A 24,733-nucleotide genomic window follows, 5' to 3' on the forward strand; every position below is an offset into this window, starting at 1 on the left:
TCCTGTGTAAAAGAAAAGTTTGTTTTGTTTAATGACACCACTAGAGCACTTTGATTTATTAATGATCAGCTATTGGATGCCAAACATTTAGTCTTGGGAGAGAAATTTAGTCTACAATTCAATGGGTTCTCTTATTTTTTTCCATCAGTATACTTACAAACGTTCCACTGTTACATGATTTACTCTATGCTGAAAATTGCTAAAAAAAATCCCACCCTGCATGTTATCCTTTGAGAAACATCAGAAAATGACATCATTCTGTTAAATGGGACATAATTACATTTTTAAAAAAGGCCATGGGAAAGGACATTAGAAACAGATTTTTGTGTATTTTTAACAAGTTGTAATTATAAAAACTGAAAAAGAAATGTGAATTTATCAGTGTGTCACAAATTTAGCATAAAATTGCTTCACTACATTACACAATTTTATAGTTTGTGACCAATACATTGACAAATTTGTTTAAAATGACAAACAATTCTTATGTAAATAGTTTTTTGTTATAATTTTTTTCCATTTCGCAAATGAGGTACACAGAATGCACCAGGAAGCAAATTTAAAATATATGAGTTTTAACCCACAGGATTTTATTGCTAACCCCAGGTTAAAACACTGTCCATATAAAATGCATTATTTTTTTTTACTAGAAAAACAATAACAAACACAGAGAGACTTGGAGCACTTTACTTATCACAATTGGATCAAGTCATTTGAGTATTTCGTTGCAGTAAGAAAATATATAAACTCAACTATGTATCATACCCCGACATGAGAAACAATATTATTAATCAGATTATTTTACATGCATCCATTCCCCTCCCCCAACATTCAACCCTAAATGTTCCATGTGAAAGAGCAAGATTTTACATGCAACCATTTTCCCTCCCCCACATGCCACCCCCCAAACCTTCCCATGTGAGAGCAAGATTTTACATGCCACCCCCCAAACCTTCCCATGTGAAAGAGCAAGATTTTACATGCAACCATTTCCCCCCCCCCCACATGCTAGCCCCCCCCCCCAAACCTTCCCATGTGAAAAATAAGAAAGTTAAAGTCTGTTCTGTTTAACAAAACCACTAGAACACATTGATTGATTAATTAATCATTGGCTATTGGATGTCAAACATTTGGTATTCTGACTCGTAATCATCAGAGGAAACCCGCTACATTTTTCCTAATGAAGCAAGGGATCTTTTATATGCACTTTCCCACAGACAGGAAAGCACATACCACGGCCTTTGACCAGTTGTGGTGCACTGGTAGGAATGAAAAAAAAATGAAAAAAAATCAGTTGAATGGATCAACCAAATGCATTTAAACTACCAATCGTAATTTCTTCCCCACCTTTCTAAACCCTCTGATGTTTTCTTCTTTCACGCTAATAACTATTCCCAACAATAACTAGTTTCTTTCAAATAAAATTAGTAGTGGTGGTCCCAACAGTGTCATTTTGTTAAGCGGTAGTCTCAAAACGTGCAGAAGTTAAATTAGCAGTCCAAACTTCAAAAACTTTTTTTTTAACAAAAATGTAAACAAAAAATAATAATAAAATTAAAAAAATTTGGTAAAGGTATGAAAATAAACATTAAACCAGTAACTCGTCAAACAAGCTGGATTGAAGCTGGTCTGTCCAGACAGGATTCCATCTAAAAACATTTTGTAGAGCAAAATACTATAACCCCGAAAAACAATGGCAGTAGTGTATTTCTAACAAACACAATAAATATAACACAATACTGCAAAACAAAGTAATTGGTCCTATATAAACCCTGAGTATTTTGTGAGACGGGGAAAAAAACTACAATGTGCTGAACTGACAAAAGGTTAGGTGTAACTTTTCTAAACAACAAGTATATGCGACGTGTCTGTAAAAAAGCATACAGATTCACAGAAAATGTTTAACATTGTAGATGAATTTCAGTGTGGCAAAAGTTTGGGCACCTCTTGGAAATATTTATCAACATGTAAGCATTTGATATATTGCATCAAAAACAAAATGTGTTTCTGTTAGTTGCTGTCTGGTTATTACATTTTAATAATACATTTTTAAATTTATTTCATTTGCCCAAAACAGTCATAAATTGAGAATGCTAAATGAGTTACCTGGTATCAAATTTATGTTCTGGGTAAAAAAAAATTTCACTTGTCATGGGCTTTAGCAAATGACAAAATTATTTCACAAGGGACATAAAGTACAGAGTTTATTATTCAATTTATTACCTCGGCAATTTTGTTTTCTAAAAGCCTTTATTTTTGATATCCATACATAGATATAAAAACGATGTAAACCACATTACATACTGTTATAACTTTGTATTTTATTCATGGTCACAGATAATTGTTAAAAACTAGAGTTCTGCTTATGCTATTAAACAAACATCTGTAATGAATTGCATCAAAATAACATTTTATTGCAAATTTAGCAATAAATATGGAGACACACAAATGCAAGCTCTTTAAACTATGCGACAACATTGTGCTTGTTTGCCAAATCGCAATGCTGACATATTTAGTACTAACAAAGTCATTGGTTTGTAAGTGTCAAATTGTTCAATAATACTGTACCGTACATTACACCAATATAAGATAATTTCTTAGAAATTATGATTTATATTTCCCTTGTTACGAGTGCGAGCTGGGGTAATAAAACTCTTTACATGCTAACTCTTGAAACTCTGATTATTAGTACAAGTCTAATATTCAAGTTGTCACATGCGTTTTTCAGCCAAAATATGTGTCCATCATACTGTTATGTCCAATAGCTATTTTGCCATTTCCCCACATCATTATTCTCTCCCCTTTTTCAGAGACATCGTCACACGTAATAATTTATAATAAATACAGGTGTTTAGCGACATGCAAAAGTCAGATATTGTCAGCATGATCACCTTTCATCAATTCAGCACATTTCTACACAGAAACTTGTCAACAATATGAACAATTATGAAGATAAATGGGAACAACTTTAGAACCAGATCTTGGTGATATTAAACTGAGATTGTTCGTCTAACTTTGCCAACACCCCCCCCCCACCCCCCAAAAAAACAAACACCCCACAAATGATCCAACAAACATATTTTGTCCTAACATAATCATTGAAATCATTTCTTCCAATTTTTGTTTTTAAAAACGTAATATGAAAAGTAATAAATACAGATGGACGGATGGACTGGTAAGCTGGTTGGTTGGGTTAGAGCACACTAAACATTAAGGATGATGCTCAAAGGGATGGAATCAGGAATCCTGTCAAGTTCATACATGATGCGGAGTGCATTGTATTTCATGACACGGGATGCACACCCCTCTCCTGTATCCACCCACAATAACATTCATCCCCAAACAGCCTCACCTCAAACAGAAGTCCCCCATATGACTCTTTCAGAATTCAAGTGTATTTTGCATAAATGCACTACAACATGTATTAAAGTGATTGTACAGAGTCTGCTGCCATGGTAACATGTTTAACTAATGGAGCCCGTTTAATGATTAAAATTATATATTAAATATTTCTTTTTGTTTGGAGCATCAGTATTTGTAAATTCAAAGGCTTTCAAGCCTTGTGCTTATAAACCTTGTTAAGAGTCTAGACTCGAGACTCTATTTAATAGTCTGAGGCTTTAACGTCATGGGAACGCCATACAAACTGTATGCGTGTGATGTCATTAGAGATCGAGTCTGGACTCTTAAAAGTTTTATAAGCATGGGCCTTGGTCATCCTAATGTTTGTAGTAACCAAACTGGATTTTGCCTCCCAATAAATGTGTAGGTACAAATATATATATATATATTAGGAAATAAAATGAAGTTACAGCAACTACAAACACTAGGATAATCAAAAACAAACTGGATATACCAATACTTGTATTGCTAAGTTTTCCTTTCTCTTCTGGATCAAACGTTATAAGCTCTTGAAAATGATATTAAAAAATAATAGGGGAAAGCAACCCACAAAATATTACCCCCCCTCCTTCCACCCCATAACTTTTACAGATCTTTATAATATATGTCATAGTACAAGTATGCAAAACTCCCCGAAAAGGATCAAAATCTGAATGTGTCATGGAATAACTCAAGTCATTACCCCTTGAACCTCTCTGGAAGTTTTTCCCACTTTCCCCAGTTCAAGAATGACCATTAGGGTCTATTATAATGAGAATACAACGTCATGTCATGTCATGTCATGTCGAATGAAAATATGCTTTCATTTTCACACGACGACAGTGGTCAATAACAAAGACTTATCAATCAGATTATTTAAATATCACAATGTTAATTCTGAAACAGATCAGCTACTTCCGAAAGGTCAAGGCTTTCTTCGGGACCTTGACCTTCGACCCCATCCCCTGTGTGAGCTGAGGTAATACTGACAGTGTCGGGGTTGGAAGAGGTGTTAAAGTTCTGAGGCATGTTTGGCAGGTTCATCGAGTTCACCATGTCTAAGTGGTGTGCCCGTTTTATATGAGTCTTCAGATTGCCCTTCTGGATGAAGGCGAGGGGGCAGTAGTTACACTTGTGTGGCCGTTCCCCGCTGTATTTCTTCAGGTGAATCTGCAGCGCGTTCTTCTGGTTAAATGCCTTGTTGCACATCCCACAAACAAATGGACGTTCACCTAAAAGAAAGAAACACAAAAAATATATCTTGAAATGCAAGCAGGTTTATAAATCAGGGGCCTAATTCACTAAACTCTCACAGTGCAATGCTAAAAGACTTGCAAAGAGGATGCTTTGTTGTCTAGCAGAGCCTAAGAGACCTTTGTGAATTATGCCCCAGTTTATTATCCACATCCTGGTTCCACATAAAAGAGTTAATAATAATCACACACATGTAATAACAAGTAATTTTGGCAAGTCACGTCATAGCATTTCGTAAAATCAGTATGACATACAAACTAGTGTAATAATCTCTACGGTTATGTAATGAGACAGTCTTAACAACAGTTGCTGAAACTTCTTCAGCCATAAATTAGTCTATGGATTGAACTGATCCATTCTTTATAATTGCAGTCACTTTACTGTAATCAAAAAAGGTTTTACCGCACCTTGTACAATGAAGCAGGAATAAAGCACTGACCACATGGAGCAACACTGGCTGGTATTTATCAACATAACCAGACTTCAAATCCAGTACATGGTTACAGGAGGCTAAATCTATGGGATGTGTATAGGGTGTATACTACCAAATGAAATCCCATAGATGACAATAGTAACATATGTGGCTAAAACTCCTACCTGCAGCATATCAATGTACATAAACGCCACAGAAATAAATACTACCACTCTCACCCTTAAAGTGAATCAGAAAAAAAAAATGGGGGTCAAGCTGCTCATTTCTGAGATAACGGGTAGCGTCCATGACTACTCTAGTTCCGCACAAAATTTGAGTACTTTTTTTTTTTTACAGGTACCCCATACATGTTTCAAGCACAAGGCTACTTGACACAGTGGTACTAGATGAAATAAAATTGCATACATTTTTTGCCCAGATAAAACTATATTTTTGGTTTAGCACTACTTTTACTGGGGGGGGGGGGGGGGGGGGGGAGAATGAAACCATGTGGGAAGAATCAATTCTACTGGTCATAATAATACACCAGTATCTAATACACAAATGTATATAATTAGTAAAATTATGTTGGATACAGTTGGAAACCACGGATTGTAAGATAAATCATCTACTACAGCCACGAGTGTTTTTGTTAAGTGCTTGTCCGTTAAACTATATTACAATAAGACTGGACATTAGGTTGAAAGTGTTTAAGTTAATGGCATTATAGACACACACATGTACTACACTAAAATGACAGTATGCATTTATGGTTTCATGGGACACTTGTGATGGCTAATCTATGTTGAAGTCGAAATTGAATTACACCAGGTCATCTCTTACATAGTTATGTATGAAATTAAAATTCCTTCCAAAGCTTTTCCATGAGTAGATCACTCGTGTAATAGTGAACGTACCAGTATGAATTCTGATATGTCCATCAAGCTGACTGGGTTTCTGAAAACACTTGTGTAATAGTGAACATATCGGTATGAATTCTGATATGTCCATCAAGCTGACTGGGTTTCTGAAAACACTCGTGTAATAGTGAACATACCGGTGAACGTACCGGTATGAATTCTGATATGTCCATCAAGCTGACTGGGTTTCTGAAAACACTTGTGTAATAGTGAACGTACCGGTATGAATTCTGACATGTCCATCAAGCTGACTGGGTTTCTGAAAACACTCGTGTAATAGTGAACGTATCGGTATGAATTCTGACATGTCCATCAAGCTGACTGGGTTTCTGAAAACACTCGTGTAATAGTGAACGTACCGGTATGAATTCTGATATGTCCATCAAGCTGACTGGGTTTCTGAAAACACTCGTGTAATAGTGAACGTACCGGTATGAATTCTGATATGTCTATCAAGCTGACTGGGTTTCTGAAAACACTTGTGTAATAGTGAACGTACCAGTATGAATTCTGATATGTCTATCAAGCTGACTGGGTTTTTGAAAACACTTGTGTAACAGTGAACGTACCAGTATGAATTCCGATATGTCTATCAAGCTGACTGGGTTTCTGAAAACACTCGTGTAATAGTGAACATACCGGTATGAATTCTGATATGTCTATCAAGCTGACTGGGTTTCTGAAAACACTCATGTAATAGTGAACGTACCAGTATGAATTCTAACATGTCTATCAAGCTGACTGGGTTTCTGAAAACACTAGTGTAATAGTGAACGTACCAGTATGAATTCTGATATGTCTATCAAGCTGACTGGGTTTCTGAAAACACTAGTGTAATAGTGAAAGTACCGGTATGAATTCTGATATGTCTATCAAGCTGACTGGGTTTCTGAAAACACTCATGTAATAGTGAACGTACCAGTATGAATTCTGATATGTCTATCAAGCTGACTGGGTTTCTGAAAACACTAGTGTAATAGTGAACGTACCGGTATGAATTCTGATATGTCTATCAAGCTGACTGGGTTTCTGAAAACACTAGTGTAATAGTGAAAGTACCGGTATGAATTCTGATATGTCTATCAAGCTGACTGGGTTTCTGAAAACACTCATGTAATAGTGAACGTACCAGTATGAATTCTGATATGTCTATCAAGCTGACTGGGTTTCTGAAAACACTTGTGTAATAGTGAAAGTACCGGTATGAATTCTGATATGTCTATCAAGCTGATTGGGTTTCTGAAAGGCTTTTCCACAAGTAGGACACTCATGTAATAGTGAACGTACCGGTATGAATTCTGATATGTCTATCAAGCTGACTGGGTTTCTGAAAACACTAGTGTAATAGTGAACGTACCGGTATGAATTCTGATATGTCTATCAAGCTGACTGGGTTTCTGAAAACACTAGTGTAATAGTAAACGTACCGGTATGAATTCTGATATGTTTATGAAGCTGACTGGGTTTCTGAAAACACTCATGTAATAGTGAATGTACCGGTATGAATTCTGATATGTCTATCAAGCTTACTGGGTTTCTGAAAGGCTTTTTCACAAGTAGGACACTCATGTAATAGTGAACGTACCGGTATGAATTCTGATATGTCTATCAAGCTGACTTGGTTTCTGAAAAGCTTTTCCACAAGTTGGACACTCATGTAATAGTGAACGTACCGGTATGAATTCTGATATGTCTATCAAGCTGACTTGGTTTCTGAAAAGCTTTTCCACAAGTTGGACACTCATGTAATAGTGAACGTACCGGTATGAATTCTGATATGTCTATCAAGCTGACTTGGTTTCTGAAAAGCTTTTCCACAAGTTGGACACTCATGTAATAGTGAACGTACCGGTATGAATTCTGATATGTCTATCAAGCTGACTTGGTTTCTGAAAAGCTTTTCCACAAGTTGGACACTCATGTAATAGTGAACGTACCGGTATGAATTCTGATACGTCTATCAAGCTGACTTGGTTTCTGAAAAGCTTTTCCACAAGTTGGACACTCATGTAATAGTGAACGTACCGGTATGAATTCTGATACGTCTATCAAGCTGACTTGGTTTCTGAAAAGCTTTTCCACAAGTTGGACACTCATGTAATAGTGAACGTACCGGTATGAATTCTGATACGTCTATCAAGCTGACTTGGTTTCTGAAAAGCTTTTCCACAAGTTGGACACTCATGTAATAGTGAACGTACCGGTATGAATTCTGATACGTCTATCAAGCTGACTTGGTTTCTGAAAAGCTTTTCCACAAGTTGGACACTCATGTAATAGTGAACGTACCGGTATGAATTCTGATATGTCTATCAAGCTTATTGGGTTTCTGAAAGGCTTTTCCACAAGTAGGACACTCATGTAATAGTGAACGTACCGGTATGAATTCTGATATGTCTATCAAGCTGACTTGGTTTCTGAAAAGCTTTTCCACAAGTTGGACACTCGTGTGGCTTGGCCTTCGTCTTCTTAGCATTAGCACCGGGAATGTGAGTAGACAGGTGTTCCTTCAGATGGCTGGCTCGTTTAAAACCCTTATTACAGACCTGAAGACAAAAGCAAAATGTTTACAGAGGTAATTCACACACATTAGTTGTCTTAACCTTCTGACGGATTAATTTTGGACAAAAACCACGTTGAGAGGTTACAAATTTACAACTGTTACTCACATATTTTCACTTAAATGTTTTTTTTATAAATACATAAAATAAAGTTTATATTTATTTGAATCGGTATTATTTTTGTGGGTTTTTCAAATTTTTATGATATTTTAGATCAGTTAATGTTGATTAAAATTAGGCAACAAAATATTTACACAGAGGCAATTCACCCATATTAGTTGTTTTGAATACTGTATAGCTGAGTTTAACGGCGTGTGCTGTCAAATAATGTGAAGTTTGTAATAATAGAACTTATTCAGCGGAATTTACAAAGCCTGTTTATGCCCTACATGTGTGTAACTATATACATTTACAATACTTAAACACCTGCGTTTAAGAAAACAGGCTTCTTAAATTCGGCTTTTAAACTCTTCAAACTGTCATGAGAGTAAAACGCCAAATTCATGTTTCAGTGTGCCCATTGAGCTATTTCTCGTTCCAGCCAGTGCACCACAACTAGTATATCATAGGCTGTGGCATGTACTATCTACGGGATGGTACATATAAAAGATCCCTTGCTACTAATGAAAAAACTAGCCCATTTCCTCTCTAAGACAACATGTCAAATTTACGAAATGTTTAACATCTAGAAGCCGATGATTATTAAATCAATGTGCTCTAGTGGTGTCGTTAAACAAAACAAGCTTTAACTTTTCATTGAAATACAATCGATGAACATTTTGTTCAATATCGCATCTAATCCAATAGCTGATGATTAATAAATCAATGTACTCTAGTGGTGTCATTAAACAAAACAAGCTTTAACTTTTCACTGAAATACAATCGATGAACATTTTGTTCAGTATCGCATCTAATCCAATAGCTGATGATTAATAAATCAATGTACTCTAGTGGTGTCGTTAAACAAAACAAACATTAACTGTAGAAACGGGTTTTTGTGTATTTTTGTAATTATAAAACATTTTTGTAATTTTTTGTGAATTTATCAATGTGTCACAAATTTAGTATAAAATTGCTTCACTACATCACATGATTTTATTGTCTGTGATTGTCATACATTGATGAAGTAGCTTTTCTCACTTACATTGCAGACATGAGCGCGTTCGTCCATCTTCTTCTCAGTGTGAGATTCATCGTGCTGGAAGTCGATCCCCGACGCACTCTCCATGTCGTGAATGATCGTCGTGTTGTGCTCCTCCAGGGGAGACAACCCTTCACCGTCGTCATCGTCATCCTCCTCCATGGCCTGCTTCACCATCACATCATCTTCATCAACATCTTCCACAACATGGTCTTCATCTTCCGGACCATCCATAACAGTGACACCGTGGGCATCCACGTGATGAGGTAGTGTCATTTGAGAAAGCTTGGGAAGATAAAAAAAAATCTGTCAGTATTGAGTTTGAATCCTTAACCTGATCTTAGAAAAAGTTCAAATTGCATAGTTTCACAGGTGTAGATTCTTTAAAAATGGTTAAATAACAGTTACTGTACTAACTCTAAAAAAAAGAAAAGAAAATTATATTCATGAGTAACCCAGTTCTTTCTTTTGTTTCTAGTTTATTTTTGTTTTTGAATATTTTCCTCAGCAATATAGTTTTTCCTCACTTAATGTTTTCAATAAAATAAAGAAACTGGCCACGTGTTTTCAAAGTTATCTTAACATTACTATATATATATATTGTAAAACTGTCGTTAGCTAAGATATCACTATGACGCACGGCATAACCTACGACGGTTTTATTAATATCATAACACTAAGATAATTTCGAAAATATGGGCCCTGACCTTTCATTATGATGTACAATACTATAAATATAACTGGGTATATACGTACCTGATCATGTACCACATACTCTGCAGTGCCCTAAACTTTCATTATGATGTACAATACTATAAATATAACTGGGTATCTATGTACCTGATCATGTACCACATACTCTGCAGTGCCCTAAACTTTCATTATGATGTACAATACTATAAATATAACTGTGCATCTACGTACCTGATCATGTACCACATACTCTGCAGGGCCCTGACCTTTCATTATGATGTACAATACTATAAATATAACTGTGCATCTACGTACCTGATCATGTACCACATACTCTGCAGTGCCCTGACCTTTCATTATGATGTACAATACTATAAATATAACTGTGTATCTACGTACCTGATCATGTACCACATACTCTGCAGTGCCCTTAACTTTCATTATGATGTACAATACTATAAATATAACTGTGTATCTACGTACCTGATCATGTACCACATACTCTGCAGTGCCCTGACCTTTCATTATGATGTACAATACTATAAATATAACTGTGTATCTACGTACCTGATCATGTACCACATACTCTGCAGTGCCCTAAACTTTCATTATGATGTACAATACTATAAATATAACTGTGTATCTACGTACCTGATCATGTACCACATACTCTGCAGTGCCCTAAACTTTCATTATGATGTACAATACTATAAATATAACTATGTATCTACGTACCTGATCATGTACCACATACTCTGCAGTGCCCTGACCTTTCATTATGATGTACAATACTATAAATATAACTGTGTATCTACATACCTGATCATGTACCACATACTCTGCAGTGCCCTGACCTTTCATTATGATGTACAATACTATAAATATAACTGGGTATCTACGTACCTGATCATGTACCACATACTCTGCAGTGCCCTGAACTTTCATTATGATGTACAATACTATAAATATAACTGGGTATCTACGTACCTGATCATGTACCACATACTCTGAAGTGCCCTGACCTTTCATTATGATGTACAATACTATAAATATAACTGGGTATCTACATACCTGATCATGTACCACATACTCTGCAGTGCCCTGAACTTTCATTATGATGTACAATACTATAAATATAACTGGGTATCTACGTACCTGATCATGTACCACATACTCTGCAGTGCCCTGACCTTTCATTATGATGTACAATACTATAAATATAACTGGGTATCTACGTACCTGATCATGTACCACATACTCTGCAGTGCCCTGAACTTTCATTATGATGTACAATACTATAAATATAACTGGGTATCTACGTACCTGATCATGTACCACATACTCTGCAGTGCCCTAAACTTTCATTATGATGTACAATACTATAAATATAACTGGGTATCTACGTACCTGATCATGTACCACATACTCTGCAGTGCCCTAAACTTTCATTATGATGTACAATACTATAAACATAACTGTGTATCTACGTACCTGATCATGTACCAAATACTCTGCAGTGCCCTAAACTTTCATTATGATGTACAATACTATAAATATAACTGTGTATCGACGTACCTGATCATGTACCACATACTCTGCAGTGCCCTAAACTTTCATTATGATGTACAATACTATAAATATAACTGTGTATCTACGTACCTGATCATGTACCACATACTCTGCAGTGTCCTCCTGCGAGTCTTGCTCCACCGCTGACATCGTGGTCATCGTGGTGACCGGCACACTGACCTCGCCCCCAGGATCCACCGACTGCTGGGTGACCAGTGTCGACATTGGATGCATGATAACATTCGGGTTCAGGACCTCCTGGAGCGTCTGTACCTGTAACAGGAATGTTGGTGGATTAAAAAAATATCGCCATTTGAATAGGAGTATCGTTGCACATTTTGTGTTCCAAAAACACTATATTGAAAAATTAAATATAGTGATAAATTTGTCATCCATATAAATTTGTAACAGATATAAGGCCAAAATTAATAATATTCATCCTATACTAGATGTTAATAGTAACAAACCAAATAACAATTCAATATGTGGTACGAATAATGATATACTCATTGGCAAAAGTTAAGCAATGCCTGAAATGCATTATTTTCTATATTTACACATATTTTGGGCTGCTTGAACCTTTCACTATTAAAAATTGCACTGTATTTAATATATTGAGGCAGCATTATTCAAATATGGTTCAGTATATCTGCCTATACTATACTCAACAAAATTAATTAAGGTCCAATAGATATTTTAGCATTTTCCTTTAAATATGGGGGAAAATACAACTTCTTCCGTTGAAAGTTGTCAGCATTGTGGCATGTTCTTAATAACTTAATGACTTAAAAAACAATTTTGAGGTAACACAATGACAAAAAACATTCTGAACAAATGTGTAACAAATATTTGCCTAATGCTCATTTCAATATTTTTCATAAGTATGTGAAATACCCAGTGTTTTTTGCGTGTATAACCTGTAAAAGTTTACTGAAACAATGTATAGAAGTCATATATATGACCAAAACATGCTAAAATAATATGACAGTAACAAAGAATTATATTATAATACAAGAAAGTTTACTAGCCCTTAATTAATTTTGTTGAGTATACATGTATGTGCATCAATATTATGAATATGTCCCTCTTTACTAAATACCAGTGTTAAAAATATAAAGCATCAGTTTTGTGTACCTACCATAATTTCTTTTGCATTACATGTACAAGTCATCTAGCTCACAGAAGTTCATCTTATACTAGTCTGTGTTTGTAATATTTTTAGATTTGCCTTTATATTTACATTGTGCTTAACTTATGCTCAAGTGTATATAATTAGTTTCTACATCAAATATTGTCTAGGAAAGTTTTGACTTCCTTTCATATTCCTTTGCATTTTCATGCAATTAAAATATGTCTGTCATGTTCACAATTTCTCCATCAGTATGTCCATCAGCTCTCGTGGTATCATATCACTATTTCATCTCTAGTGTGCCTTCTAAAATTTCTCAGCCATATGACAATTTGGTTGGGGAATAGCCTGGTATGCCTGGCATGACTGATACCAAAGGACAACTAGGCAATTTGTTCTCTTTATGTGCATTCTCAGAGCATTCTCAGTGAATACATACATGTAGAGTGGAGAAGGCTGATTTATACTCTACTGTAATTCAGTATTATCATCCTTGGTTTGGCAACAAAGATTTCCAGATATTTCTCAAGTCATGATCTTTTTGTATGTTATTCGCACCTGCACTCCCATAGAGAAGGTATATGAAATGATGTGCTTCTTAGATATATGAACATCAATTTTTGCTGAACTTCCATGAGCTAACAACATTTCAAGGAAGTCTTGGTGTTGCTTGAGAATATTCAAAACCTCCAGTTTTCCATTCTGCATAAAAGCACTGTTGGTATCATAGTCAGTAATGGCAAGCACAGCTGGAATTGCTAGTTGGTGTCTTCCCTGCATCCTTGATGATGCTGTACACATCTATAAGATGCCTCTTGTTGCCAAATTAAGTGTATACAAATGTCCGTATCTGGGATGGTGAACTGGCAGCAATGTACAGAGACATTGAAGTATAATCTTTGTTTCTGCATCTTCTTGCGCACTTTACAACACCCTCAGACATGGTTTGCATTTGAAACATGTACTTTGTCTCACAAATAGAACCCTCTTCCCAAGAAGCTGAGGGCAGAGTTTTCTTTTTTTCATTTAAATGGTCTTCCAGTCTCTTAAAACCTTTGTAAGGATTCCTTAGATCAAGTGTGGCTTGGAAGAACCCCTTTTACATGAGAAATTTAGTGCCAAACCATAAATGCTGTTATTATGCTACTGTGGATTAGTTTCAAACCTTCCATCCAGTAGATATTCCCTGAAAATATGCTGTACCAATAGAGCAAATTGGAAGAGAGCAAATTGCCATGGTCTCCTATTGTATTAGTCATATCACAAAGTCAAGGGTATTCCTCAACCACATAGAAATGGCTGAGAAATGTCCAAAGAAATACTGAAGCTGAATTGGATGGTTTGTGATCTGATAACAAGAGCTGTTGACATACTGAGGGAGGAACAAGAGCAAAGGCCCAGAGGACAAAATAAGAAATTACAGATATTGTGAACATAATAGACATTATATTTGAGTCAGATAATAAGACTGAAATAGGAAAGAAAGTCAAGTACTAGATATGCCTGATGACTATATCTGATGTCAATTATATAAACCTAAGCATAAATTAAGCACAATTTAAATACAAATATGTTTTTAAAAATAGTACAAGCTTCTGTGAGATAGATGAATTGTAAATGTTTTAACACACATGCCGAGGAAAGGTACTTATAATTGGTTGGTACTAAGAACAGAGGGACATCTTCATAAATTTGTGAACATAGTATATAAACTCCATATACTTAACCATATTTGAATAATGAAGCCTCAATATGTTATAGAAAAAAGCCAGGTCAATTTGTTTTTTTAATAATAAAAGCTTCAGGCAATCCTAAGTATGTGTATACATAGAAATTAATACATTTCTGGCATTGCTTACTAGTAACTTATTTTGAGAAGTATATAATTATTCATACCTCATATTATATTCTTTTGTAATTGTTATTAACATCTACTTAATAGAATAAAAGGAAGGATGTAGAAATAGAAAATTGTAAACTTCACATATATCATATTTGGGTCACATAAAATAATTGAGAATTGGGAATGAAAGTTAGATTTTTATAGTGTTAGATATTTGCCTGATGACAATATTCTATGTAGTTATCAAATATATACACCAAAACATAAGTTAAGCATAATATAAATAGAACTGCAATTCTAAAATATTACAAAAAGCAACAAAAAACCTAGCTATTGTAAGGTGAACTGTTGTGAGACAGATAAATTGTATATGTAATGCAGACTTGCCTAGAATGGTATGTAAATTCACTTTTTATGTTTGTAAGACTTGTGTGTAATATAAAAATATTCAAAATATCCATGTAAATGGTTTAGACAGCATGTACTGCACCATATTTAAGTAATGCTGCCTTCAGATATTAAATACGATACAATAATAAAAGGATCACATGTACATAGAGAATTACGTATATCGGGAACTGTGTAACTTTTGCTGGTGAGTATACCTCCGGTACTATATCCATACCACATATATTGCATTGCTTTGTGGTTTGTTGTTATGAACATGTAATTTAGCATGAATAGCATTCATAATTTGGTCTTAAAACTGTTCAAAATATGTCTGGATGTTAACTTGAACATTGCCATGCAGTTTTTCCATATACTATGTTTGTAATACTCAGGACATTTCAAATTCATTGACTCACTATGCTTAGTCAGATGCCAAAAATGTATTATGTTTTGGTGGAATACATTCACCAGTAACCCAGCTTTAAAGTAAAAGCAGTGATATAATCCAGAATTATTTTCAAATATTTTTGAAAATTATGTGGAACATTCACCTTGATCAGAAATTTGCCCTGTTAAAAATAAATCGGGTGCCTACACTCAAACATGCCCTACAGGCACACCCACCAACAGATTGCCTGCAGACAAGCTGATTTGAATATGTCTATGGATAGGCTTCAAAGATATACTCATCTTGAAAAATCCCTAAGGGGGGGGGGGGGGGGGCAGGGGGGGTTATAGTGGGCCCACGGTCTATAAACTTAGTAAGTAAACAATGGAAAATATTCATAGGTATTACACAAGCTTCCATTTGGTATCATGTTTATGTCCTGAGGGAAATAATTTTCAATTGTCAAATTTTGTGTGGAACTAGGGTAGTCATAAACGCTAACAGTTATATCAGAAATAGCAGCTTGATTCACTTTAATTTGATTTTCTGATTCACTTTAAGGGTGAGGGGTGGTAGTATTTATATCCATGGCATTTATCCACGTTACTATTGTCGTCTATGGGATTTGATTTGGTAGTATACACCCTACACTGGGGGTGAGACATACTGGTACATCAAAGGCCATGGTATGTGCTATCCTGTCTCTGGGATGGTGAATATAAAAGATCCCTTGCTGTTATTCGAAAAGAGTAGCCCATGAAGTGGGGACAGCGGGTTTCCTCTCTCAATATCTGTGTGGTCTTCAACCATATAACCGTAAATAAAATGTGTTGAATACGCTGTTAAATAAAACATTTCAAAATGTAAACAAAATTACACCGTATCCTCACACAGTTAATTACAGCTCTCACCTGCATGTTAGTCACCAGATTTGGGTCAGCCGCGGCCGCCTGCGTCAAGACGTTGGGGTTGATAGTGATGTTGATGTTGCCCTGCTGCTGTAGCTGCTGCAGGAGGCTGGCATCGATCTGCACGGTCTGCTGCAGCATGTTGGGGTCGAGCCCCGCGATCTGGATGTTCTGGCCAAGGTTCGACGTCAGGTGGAGCTGGATTCCCTCCAGGTTCTGCAGGACGTTCGTGGCCAGCACACCCTCGCTGAGCCCCGTCCCTCCCAGACTGTCGGACACCGTCAACGACACGGGCATGAAGTTCTGCTGCTGGAGCAACGCCGGGTCGATGCTCACCACCTGGTTCTGCAGCAGCTGCTGTTGTTGTTGTTGGTTCTGCGCAGCTTGAATGTCGGCCTGACTCAGCAGGTTCACAGTCATCTGCTGGGCAGTGTTGTCGATGATGGCCGTTTTTGCGCTGCTCTTCCGCTTCTTGGCATTGGGCACTTTGAGGTGGCCCAGTATGTGGCTCTTGCGGTGGCCAGAGGTGCGGAATCGCTGGTCGCAGTGGGAACACTTGAAGGGTTTGGCACCGGTGTGGAGACGCATGTGAACTTTAAGGCTGCCTTTGGTGGAGAACAGAGAGCTGCATACGTGACACTTGAAACACTTGTCACCTGCAGAGTAATAAAAAACGTCCATCAGAGACACCTGAACAGTCCACCCTCACTTTTAAAATCAGCTGCTCTCTATCTCCTTCCCATCATTTCTCACTCTTCTCTACTCTCTTTCTCTGTTCCTTCCTCCCCCACACCCCCCCCCTTCTCTCTCTCTGTCTTTTCCCTTTCTTTTATTCTCACTCATTATTCTCGGTTTTATTATTTAGTAACTGTAAACAATACAAATCTCTCTCTGTCTGTCTGTCCATCTCTCTCTCTCTCTCTCTCTCTCTCTCTCTCTCCCTCTGTCTGTCTGTCCATCTCTCTCCCTCTGTCTGTTCTCTCTCTCTCTTTCTCTCCCCCTCTGTCTGTCTGTCTGTCCATCTTTCTCTCTCTGTCAGTCTCTCTCTCTCCCGCTGTCTGTCCGTCTCTCCCTCTGTCTGTCCGTCTCTCTCCCTCCCTCCCTCTCTCTCTCTCTCTCCCGCGCTCTCTCTCTCTCTCTCTCTCCCTCTCTCTCTCACTCCTTTTATTCACACTCTCATTATTCTCCTTACTACTTTCTATTTTATTATTTAGTACTTGAATAAAAGAATACAAATCTTCCATTATCATCATATTAGTACATAAGGAAATTTTATTTGAAAACTGAAGGGAGAGTCCCAACAAACAAGTTGACAGTAATTAATATTAAAACAAAATTGTCAACTGATCTCCACATGGTTGTCAAAGGGCAATTTTTTTTTTTTTTTTATCCCAGTGACCCCTTTCCTTTCTCTCCTTTGAATTCCATCTCATTTCTTCCCGATCTGGCAACTCCTCCTATCTTTCAACTTCTTTCGCTGTCCACCTCCACATCCCAGTCCTTGTCTCTCCAACTGTGACAGGTGCTCATCTCTTGTGGCTATCTGTGCCACACACCTGTTCCCCATCAGCTTTTAGCTGTGGGCTTAGTCTGACCACTTCGGGGAGTGTTCAGTAGTTACTTCTGGCATTGTTAAGAGGCACTTGTAACCACCTACTATGCACCCCTACTACCGGCTGTCGTTAGTTAGAGCCGTGGGTCAGACCAGCTTTATTAGCGGCAGAGGACGAGGATGCCAGGTGGGTGTAGGGATATACACAGAGACTGCACCCGTGGAGGAAGTTGAGACAGGTAGGCGATGGTGTGGACAGCTCAGAAGACAGAGTCGGAGGAAATTGACAGAAAGGGTCGAAACAGATTGAAATCGTGGGAGAAATTGGAAAGTTTTTTATATTAAGATAATGAGAATGATAGGCAGAGATAGATGAGAAAGATGAATGAATGTGTGAGCCAGCTTTGACGGGATTTGAAGGGCAATTTATTAATGAAGGGTTATCTATTCACTGATTTTATCATAATAAATATATAAGCTGCAAGCTTAAGTATATTTCTGATCTTTAAAATACATCATCCTGACATTTTTTGTTAAGAAATATAATTATTAAAATGGTGACGAGACTTGTGTACTGCTGCAAGACAGTTAACAATATTCATAAATTCATTAACAAGTATATTAAAACTGCAGAATGTTTGTCTTCTGTATTAGTGAATGATGCTGCAGAATGGTGAGGCAAGGCTTTGAGTTTATTAAAACTAATATCATTTGTTATTTGTATTGGTGAATGAATGAATGAATGAATGAATGAATGATTGAATGTTTAATGACACCCCAGCACAAAAATATAGATCAACTATTAGGTATCAAACAAAGATAAGTACATCAATATGATTATTTTCATTAAAATAAAAATGGTTTCTTACACACCCGTTGGTGAGAACGCCATTTGTTTTTTTAATAACGTATCCAAATAGCTTTCTCTCGTTTGATACATTTTTAAACAACTTGTTGTAAGATAAATGGTATCCAACGGCCACTCACCTAGTATTCTCTATATAATTACGTAAAAACACAGTATAAGGGGTGTAATTCAGACGAGTGAGATGGTGAGATTGTAGTTCTACCAGGGCTAGCTCTGGCTATATAGAACATTTCGCCAAATTATTTAATGAACTCCAAAAATTGCAGAAACCTACCATTATTTTCAACAAAATAACAATAATAACCTTGAATTATTTAGCCAAATTAAAATAAAATTTGCAAGTTGTGTTTAAAATTTCTGATTGGCGAATTTAGCGTGTGGCAGAGCTAGGCCTGTCTACCAAGCAGCACCAACCTGGCCCGTGAGTCTTCATGTGACTGTCGAGTGTCGACTTGACGGTGAAGGTGCGGCCACACATCTGACAGGTGAAGGGTTTCTCGCCCGTGTGGATGCGGATGTGTCGCAGCAGATCGCTCGGCTTCTTGAAGCTCTTGTCGCAGAATTCACACTGATGGGGGTGCTTCGACACTCGCAGAGGCTTCTGCTCCTGCTGAGACAAAGTGTAAATCGGTAACATAGGTAACGATATCAAACTTCAGCAATTTTCTCTCCTCAGTTAACAAGTCTGCTAAAATTAAATCTGACTTACAGCAAACAAAAAGTATTTTTGGACCTATCTAAGTATTTGTATCTCAGTGACTTATTTATGTAAACTAGTCGATCTATATCTAAGTATCTGTATCTCAGTATCTTATTTATGTAAACTTGTCAATCTATATCTAAGTATCTGTATCTCAGTAACTTATTTATGTAAACTAGTCAATCTATATCTAAGTATCTGTATCTCAGTATCTTATTTATGTAAACTTGTCAATCTATATCTAAGTATCTGTATCTCAGTAACTTATTTATGTAAATTAGTCGATCTATATCTAAGTATCTGTATCTCATTAACTTATTTATGTAAACTAGTCAATCTATATCTAAGTATCTGTATCTCAGCAACTTATTTATGTAAACTAGTCGATCTATATCTAAGTATCTGTATCTCAGCAACTTATGTAAACTAGTCGATCTATATCTAAGTATCTGTATCTCAGCGACTTTTTATGTAAACTAGTCAATGTATATCTAAGTATCTGTATCTCAGCGACTTATTTATGTAAACTAGTCGATGTATATATAAGTATTTGTATCTCAGCAACTTATTTATGTAAACTAGTAGATGTATATCTAAGTATTTGTATCTCAGTAATTTATTTATGTAAACTAGTCGATCTATACCTAAATATCTGTATCTCAGTAACTTATTTATGTAAACTAGTGGATCTATATCTAAGTATCTCTATCTCACTAATTGTTTATGTAATTTAGTGAACATATCTAAGTACCTGTGGACAGATGTACTGGTTGACCTAATTACTTACTTGTATCTCACTAACTCTTGTTCTAGATGACCTAATCACCTACCTGTATCTCACTAACTCTTGTTCTAGATGACCTAATTACCTATCTGTATCTCACTAACTCTTTGTTCTAGATGACCTAATTACCTACCTGTATCTCACTAACTCTTGTTCTAGTAGATCTAATTACCTACCTGTATCTCACTAACTCTTGTTCTAGATGACCTAATCACCTACCTGTATCTCACTAACTCTTGTTCTAGATGACCTAATTACCTATCTGTATCTCACTAACTCTTGTTCTAGTAGATCTAATTACCTACCTGTATCTCACTAACTCTTGTTCTAGATGACCTAATCACCTACCTGTATCTCACTAACTCTTGTTCTAGATGACCTAATTACCTACCTGTATCTCACTAACTTGTTCTAGTAGATCTAATTACCTACCTGTATCTCACTAACTCTTGTTCTAGTAGATCTAATTACCTACCTGTATCTCACTAACTCTTGTTCTAGTAGATCTAATTACCTACCTGTATCTCACTAACTCTTGTTCTAGATGACCTAATTACCTACCTGTATCTCACTAACTTGTTCTAGTAGATCTAATTACCTACCTGTATCTCACTAACTCTTGTTCTAGTAGATCTAATTACCTACCTGTATCTCACTAACTCTTGTTCTAGATGACCTAATCACCTACCTGTATCTCACTAACTCTTGTTCTAGATGACCTAATCACCTACCTGTATCTCACTAACTCTTGTTCTAGATGACCTAATCACCTACCTGTATCTCACTAACTTGTTCTAGTAGATCTAATTACCTACCTGTATCTCACTAACTCTTGTTCTAGATGACCTAATTACCTATCTGTATCTCACTAACTCTTGTTCTAGATGACCTAATCACCTACCTGTATCTCACTAACTCTTGTTCTAGCTGACTTAATTACCTACCTGTATCTCACTAACTCTTGTTCTAGATGACCTAATCACCTACCTGTATCTCACTAACTTGTTCTAGTAGATCTAATTACCTACCTGTATCTCACTAACTCTTGTTCTAGATGACCTAATTACCTATCTGTATCTCACTAACTCTTGTTCTAGTAGATCTAATTACCTATCTGTATCTCACTAACTCTTGTTCTGGTTGACTTAATTACCTACCTGTATCTCACTAACTCTTGTTCTAGATGACCTAATCACCTACCTGTATCTCACTAACTCTTGTTCTAGCTGACTTAATTACCTACCTGTATCTCACTAACTCTTGTTCTAGATGACCTAATCACCTACCTGTATCTCACTAACTTGTTCTAGTAGATCTAATTACCTACCTGTATCTCACTAACTCTTGTTCTAGATGACCTAATTACCTATCTGTATCTCACTAACTCTTGTTCTAGTAGATCTAATTACCTATCTGTATCTCACTAACTCTTGTTCTGGTTGACTTAATTACCTACCTGTATCTCACTAACCCTTGTTCTAGATGACCTAATCACCTACCTGTATCTCACTAACTCTTGTTCTAGATGACTTAATTACCTACCTGTATCTCACTAACTCTTGTTCTAGTAGATCTAATTACCTACCTGTATCTCACTAACTCTTGTTCTAGATGACCTAATCACCTACCTGTATCTCACTAACTCTTGTTCTAGATGACCTAATTACCTACCTGTATCTCACTAACTCTTGTTCTGGTTGACCTAATCACCTACCTGTATCTCACTAACTTGTTCTAGTAGATTTAATTACCTACCTGTATCTCACTAACTCTTGTTCTAGCTGACTTAATTACCTACATGTATCTCACTAACTCTTGTTCTGGATGACTTAATTACCTACCTGTATCTCACTAACTCTTGTTCTAGCTGACTTAATTACCTACCTGTATCTCACTAACTCTTGTTCTAGATGACCTAATCACCTACCTGTATCTCACTAACTCTTGTTCTAGATGACCTAATTACCTACCTGTATCTCACTAACTCTTGTTCTGGTTGACCTAATCACCTACCTGTATCTCACTAACTTGTTCTAGTAGATTTAATTACCTACCTGTATCTCACTAACTCTTGTTCTAGCTGACTTAATTACCTACATGTATCTCACTAACTCTTGTTCTGGATGACTTAATTACCTACCTGTATCTCACTAACTCTTGTTCTAGCTGACTTAATTACCTACCTGTATCTCACTAACTCTTGTTCTGGATGACTTAATTACCTACCTGTATCTCACTAACTCTTGTTCTGGCTGACTTAATTACCTACCTGTATCTCACTAACTCTTGTTCTGGATGACTTAATTACCTACCTGTATCTCACTAACTCTTGTTCTAGATGACTTAATTACCTACCTGTATCTCACTAACTCTTGTTCTAGATGACTTAATTACCTACCTGTATCTCACTAACTCTTGTTCTAGATGAACTAATCACCTACCTGTATCTCACTAACTTGTTCTAGTAGATCTAATTACCTACCTGTATCTCACTAACTCTTGGTCTAGATGACCTAATTACCTACCTGTATCTCACTAACTCTTGTTCTGGTTGACCTAATCACCTACCTGTATCTCACTAACTCTTGTTCTAGATGAACTAATCACCTACCTGTATCTCACTAACTTGTTCTAGTAGATCTAATTACCTACCTGTATCTCACTAACTCTTGTTCTAGATGACCTAATTACCTACCTGTATCTCACTAACTCTTGTTCTGGTTGACCTAATCACCTACCTGTATCTCACTAACTTGTTCTAGTAGATTTAATTACCTACCTGTATCTCACTAACTCTTGTTCTAGCTGACTTAATTACCTACATGTATCTCACTAACTCTTGTTCTGGATGACTTAATTACCTACCTGTATCTCACTAACTCTTGTTCTAGCTGACTTAATTACCTACCTGTATCTCACTAACTCTTGTTCTAGATGACTTAATTACCTACCTGTATCTCACTAACTCTTGTTCTAGTAGATCTAATTACCTACCTGTATCTCACTAACTCTTGTTCTGGATGACCTAATCACCTACCTGTATCTCACTAACTTGTTCTAGTAGATCTAATTACCTACCTGTATTTCACTAACTCTTGTTCTAGATGACTTAATTACCTACCTGTATCTCACTAACTCTTGTTCTAGATGACCTAATCACCTACCTGTATCTCACTAACTTGTTCTAGTAGATCTAATTACCTACCTGTATCTCACTAACTCTTGTTCTAGATGACCTAATCACCTACCTGTATCTCACTAACTTGTTCTAGTAGATCTAATTACCTATCTGTATCTCACTAACTCTTGTTCTAGATGACTTAATTACCTACATGTATCTCACTAACTCTTGTTCTGGTTGACCTAATCACCTACCTGTATCTCACTAACTTGTTCTAGTAGATCTAATCACCTACCTGTATCTCACTAACTCTTGTTCTAGATGACCTAATTACCTATCTGTATCTCACTAACTCTTGTTCTAGTAGATCTAATTACCTATCTGTATCTCACTAACTCTTGTTCTGGTTGACTTAATTACCTACCTGTATCTCACTAACTCTTGTTCTAGATGACCTAATCACCTACCTGTATCTCACTAACTCTTGTTCTAGATGACTTAATTACCTACCTGTATCTCACTAACTCTTGTTCTAGATGAACTAATCACCTACCTGTATCTCACTAACTTGTTCTAGTAGATCTAATTACCTACCTGTATCTCACTAACTCTTGTTCTAGATGACCTAATTACCTACCTGTATCTCACTAACTCTTGTTCTGGTTGACCTAATCACCTACCTGTATCTCACTAACTTGTTCTAGTAGATTTAATTACCTACCTGTATCTCACTAACTCTTGTTCTAGCTGACTTAATTACCTACATGTATCTCACTAACTCTTGTTCTGGATGACTTAATTACCTACCTGTATCTCACTAACTCTTGTTCTGGATGACCTAATCACCTACCTGTATCTCACTAACTCTTGTTCTAGATGACTTAATTACCTACCTGTATCTCACTAACTCTTGTTCTAGATGACTTAATTACCTACCTGTATCTCACTAACTCTTGTTCTAGATGACTTAATTACCTACCTGTATCTCACTAACTCTTGTTCTAGATGAACTAATCACCTACCTGTATCTCACTAACTTGTTCTAGTAGATCTAATTACCTACCTGTATCTCACTAACTCTTGTTCTGGATGACCTAATCACCTACCTGTATCTCACTAACT

At 36.4% G+C, this 24,733-nt stretch overlaps 2 protein-coding genes across 2 annotated transcripts in view; one reads left to right on the forward strand and one right to left on the reverse strand.

The window, feature by feature from the left end:
- LOC121389413 overlaps positions 1–9,795 on the forward strand; it is a 130,902-nt gene extending 121,107 nt beyond the window's left edge. The window contains exon 2 of the transcript XR_005960064.1: positions 9,677–9,795. The gene's annotated coding sequence lies outside the window, so the exon portion shown is untranslated. The remainder of the gene's footprint in view (positions 1–9,676) is intronic.
- LOC121389412 (zinc finger protein 236-like) overlaps positions 2,299–24,733 on the reverse strand; it is a 49,720-nt gene continuing 27,285 nt past the window's right edge. The window contains exons 20-25 of the mRNA XM_041521030.1: positions 19,421–19,616; positions 16,590–17,242; positions 12,019–12,201; positions 9,670–9,951; positions 8,342–8,510; positions 2,299–4,610 (exon numbers count right to left, since the gene is read on the reverse strand). Of these exons, the coding sequence (XP_041376964.1) occupies positions 4,270–4,610; positions 8,342–8,510; positions 9,670–9,951; positions 12,019–12,201; positions 16,590–17,242; positions 19,421–19,616 (1,824 nt within the window). The 3' untranslated portion in view covers positions 2,299–4,269. The remainder of the gene's footprint in view (positions 4,611–8,341; positions 8,511–9,669; positions 9,952–12,018; positions 12,202–16,589; positions 17,243–19,420; positions 19,617–24,733) is intronic.

This window comes from Gigantopelta aegis, chromosome 14 (assembly GCF_016097555.1).
Source record: "Gigantopelta aegis isolate Gae_Host chromosome 14, Gae_host_genome, whole genome shotgun sequence".
NCBI lineage: Eukaryota > Metazoa > Mollusca > Gastropoda > Neomphalida > Peltospiridae > Gigantopelta > Gigantopelta aegis.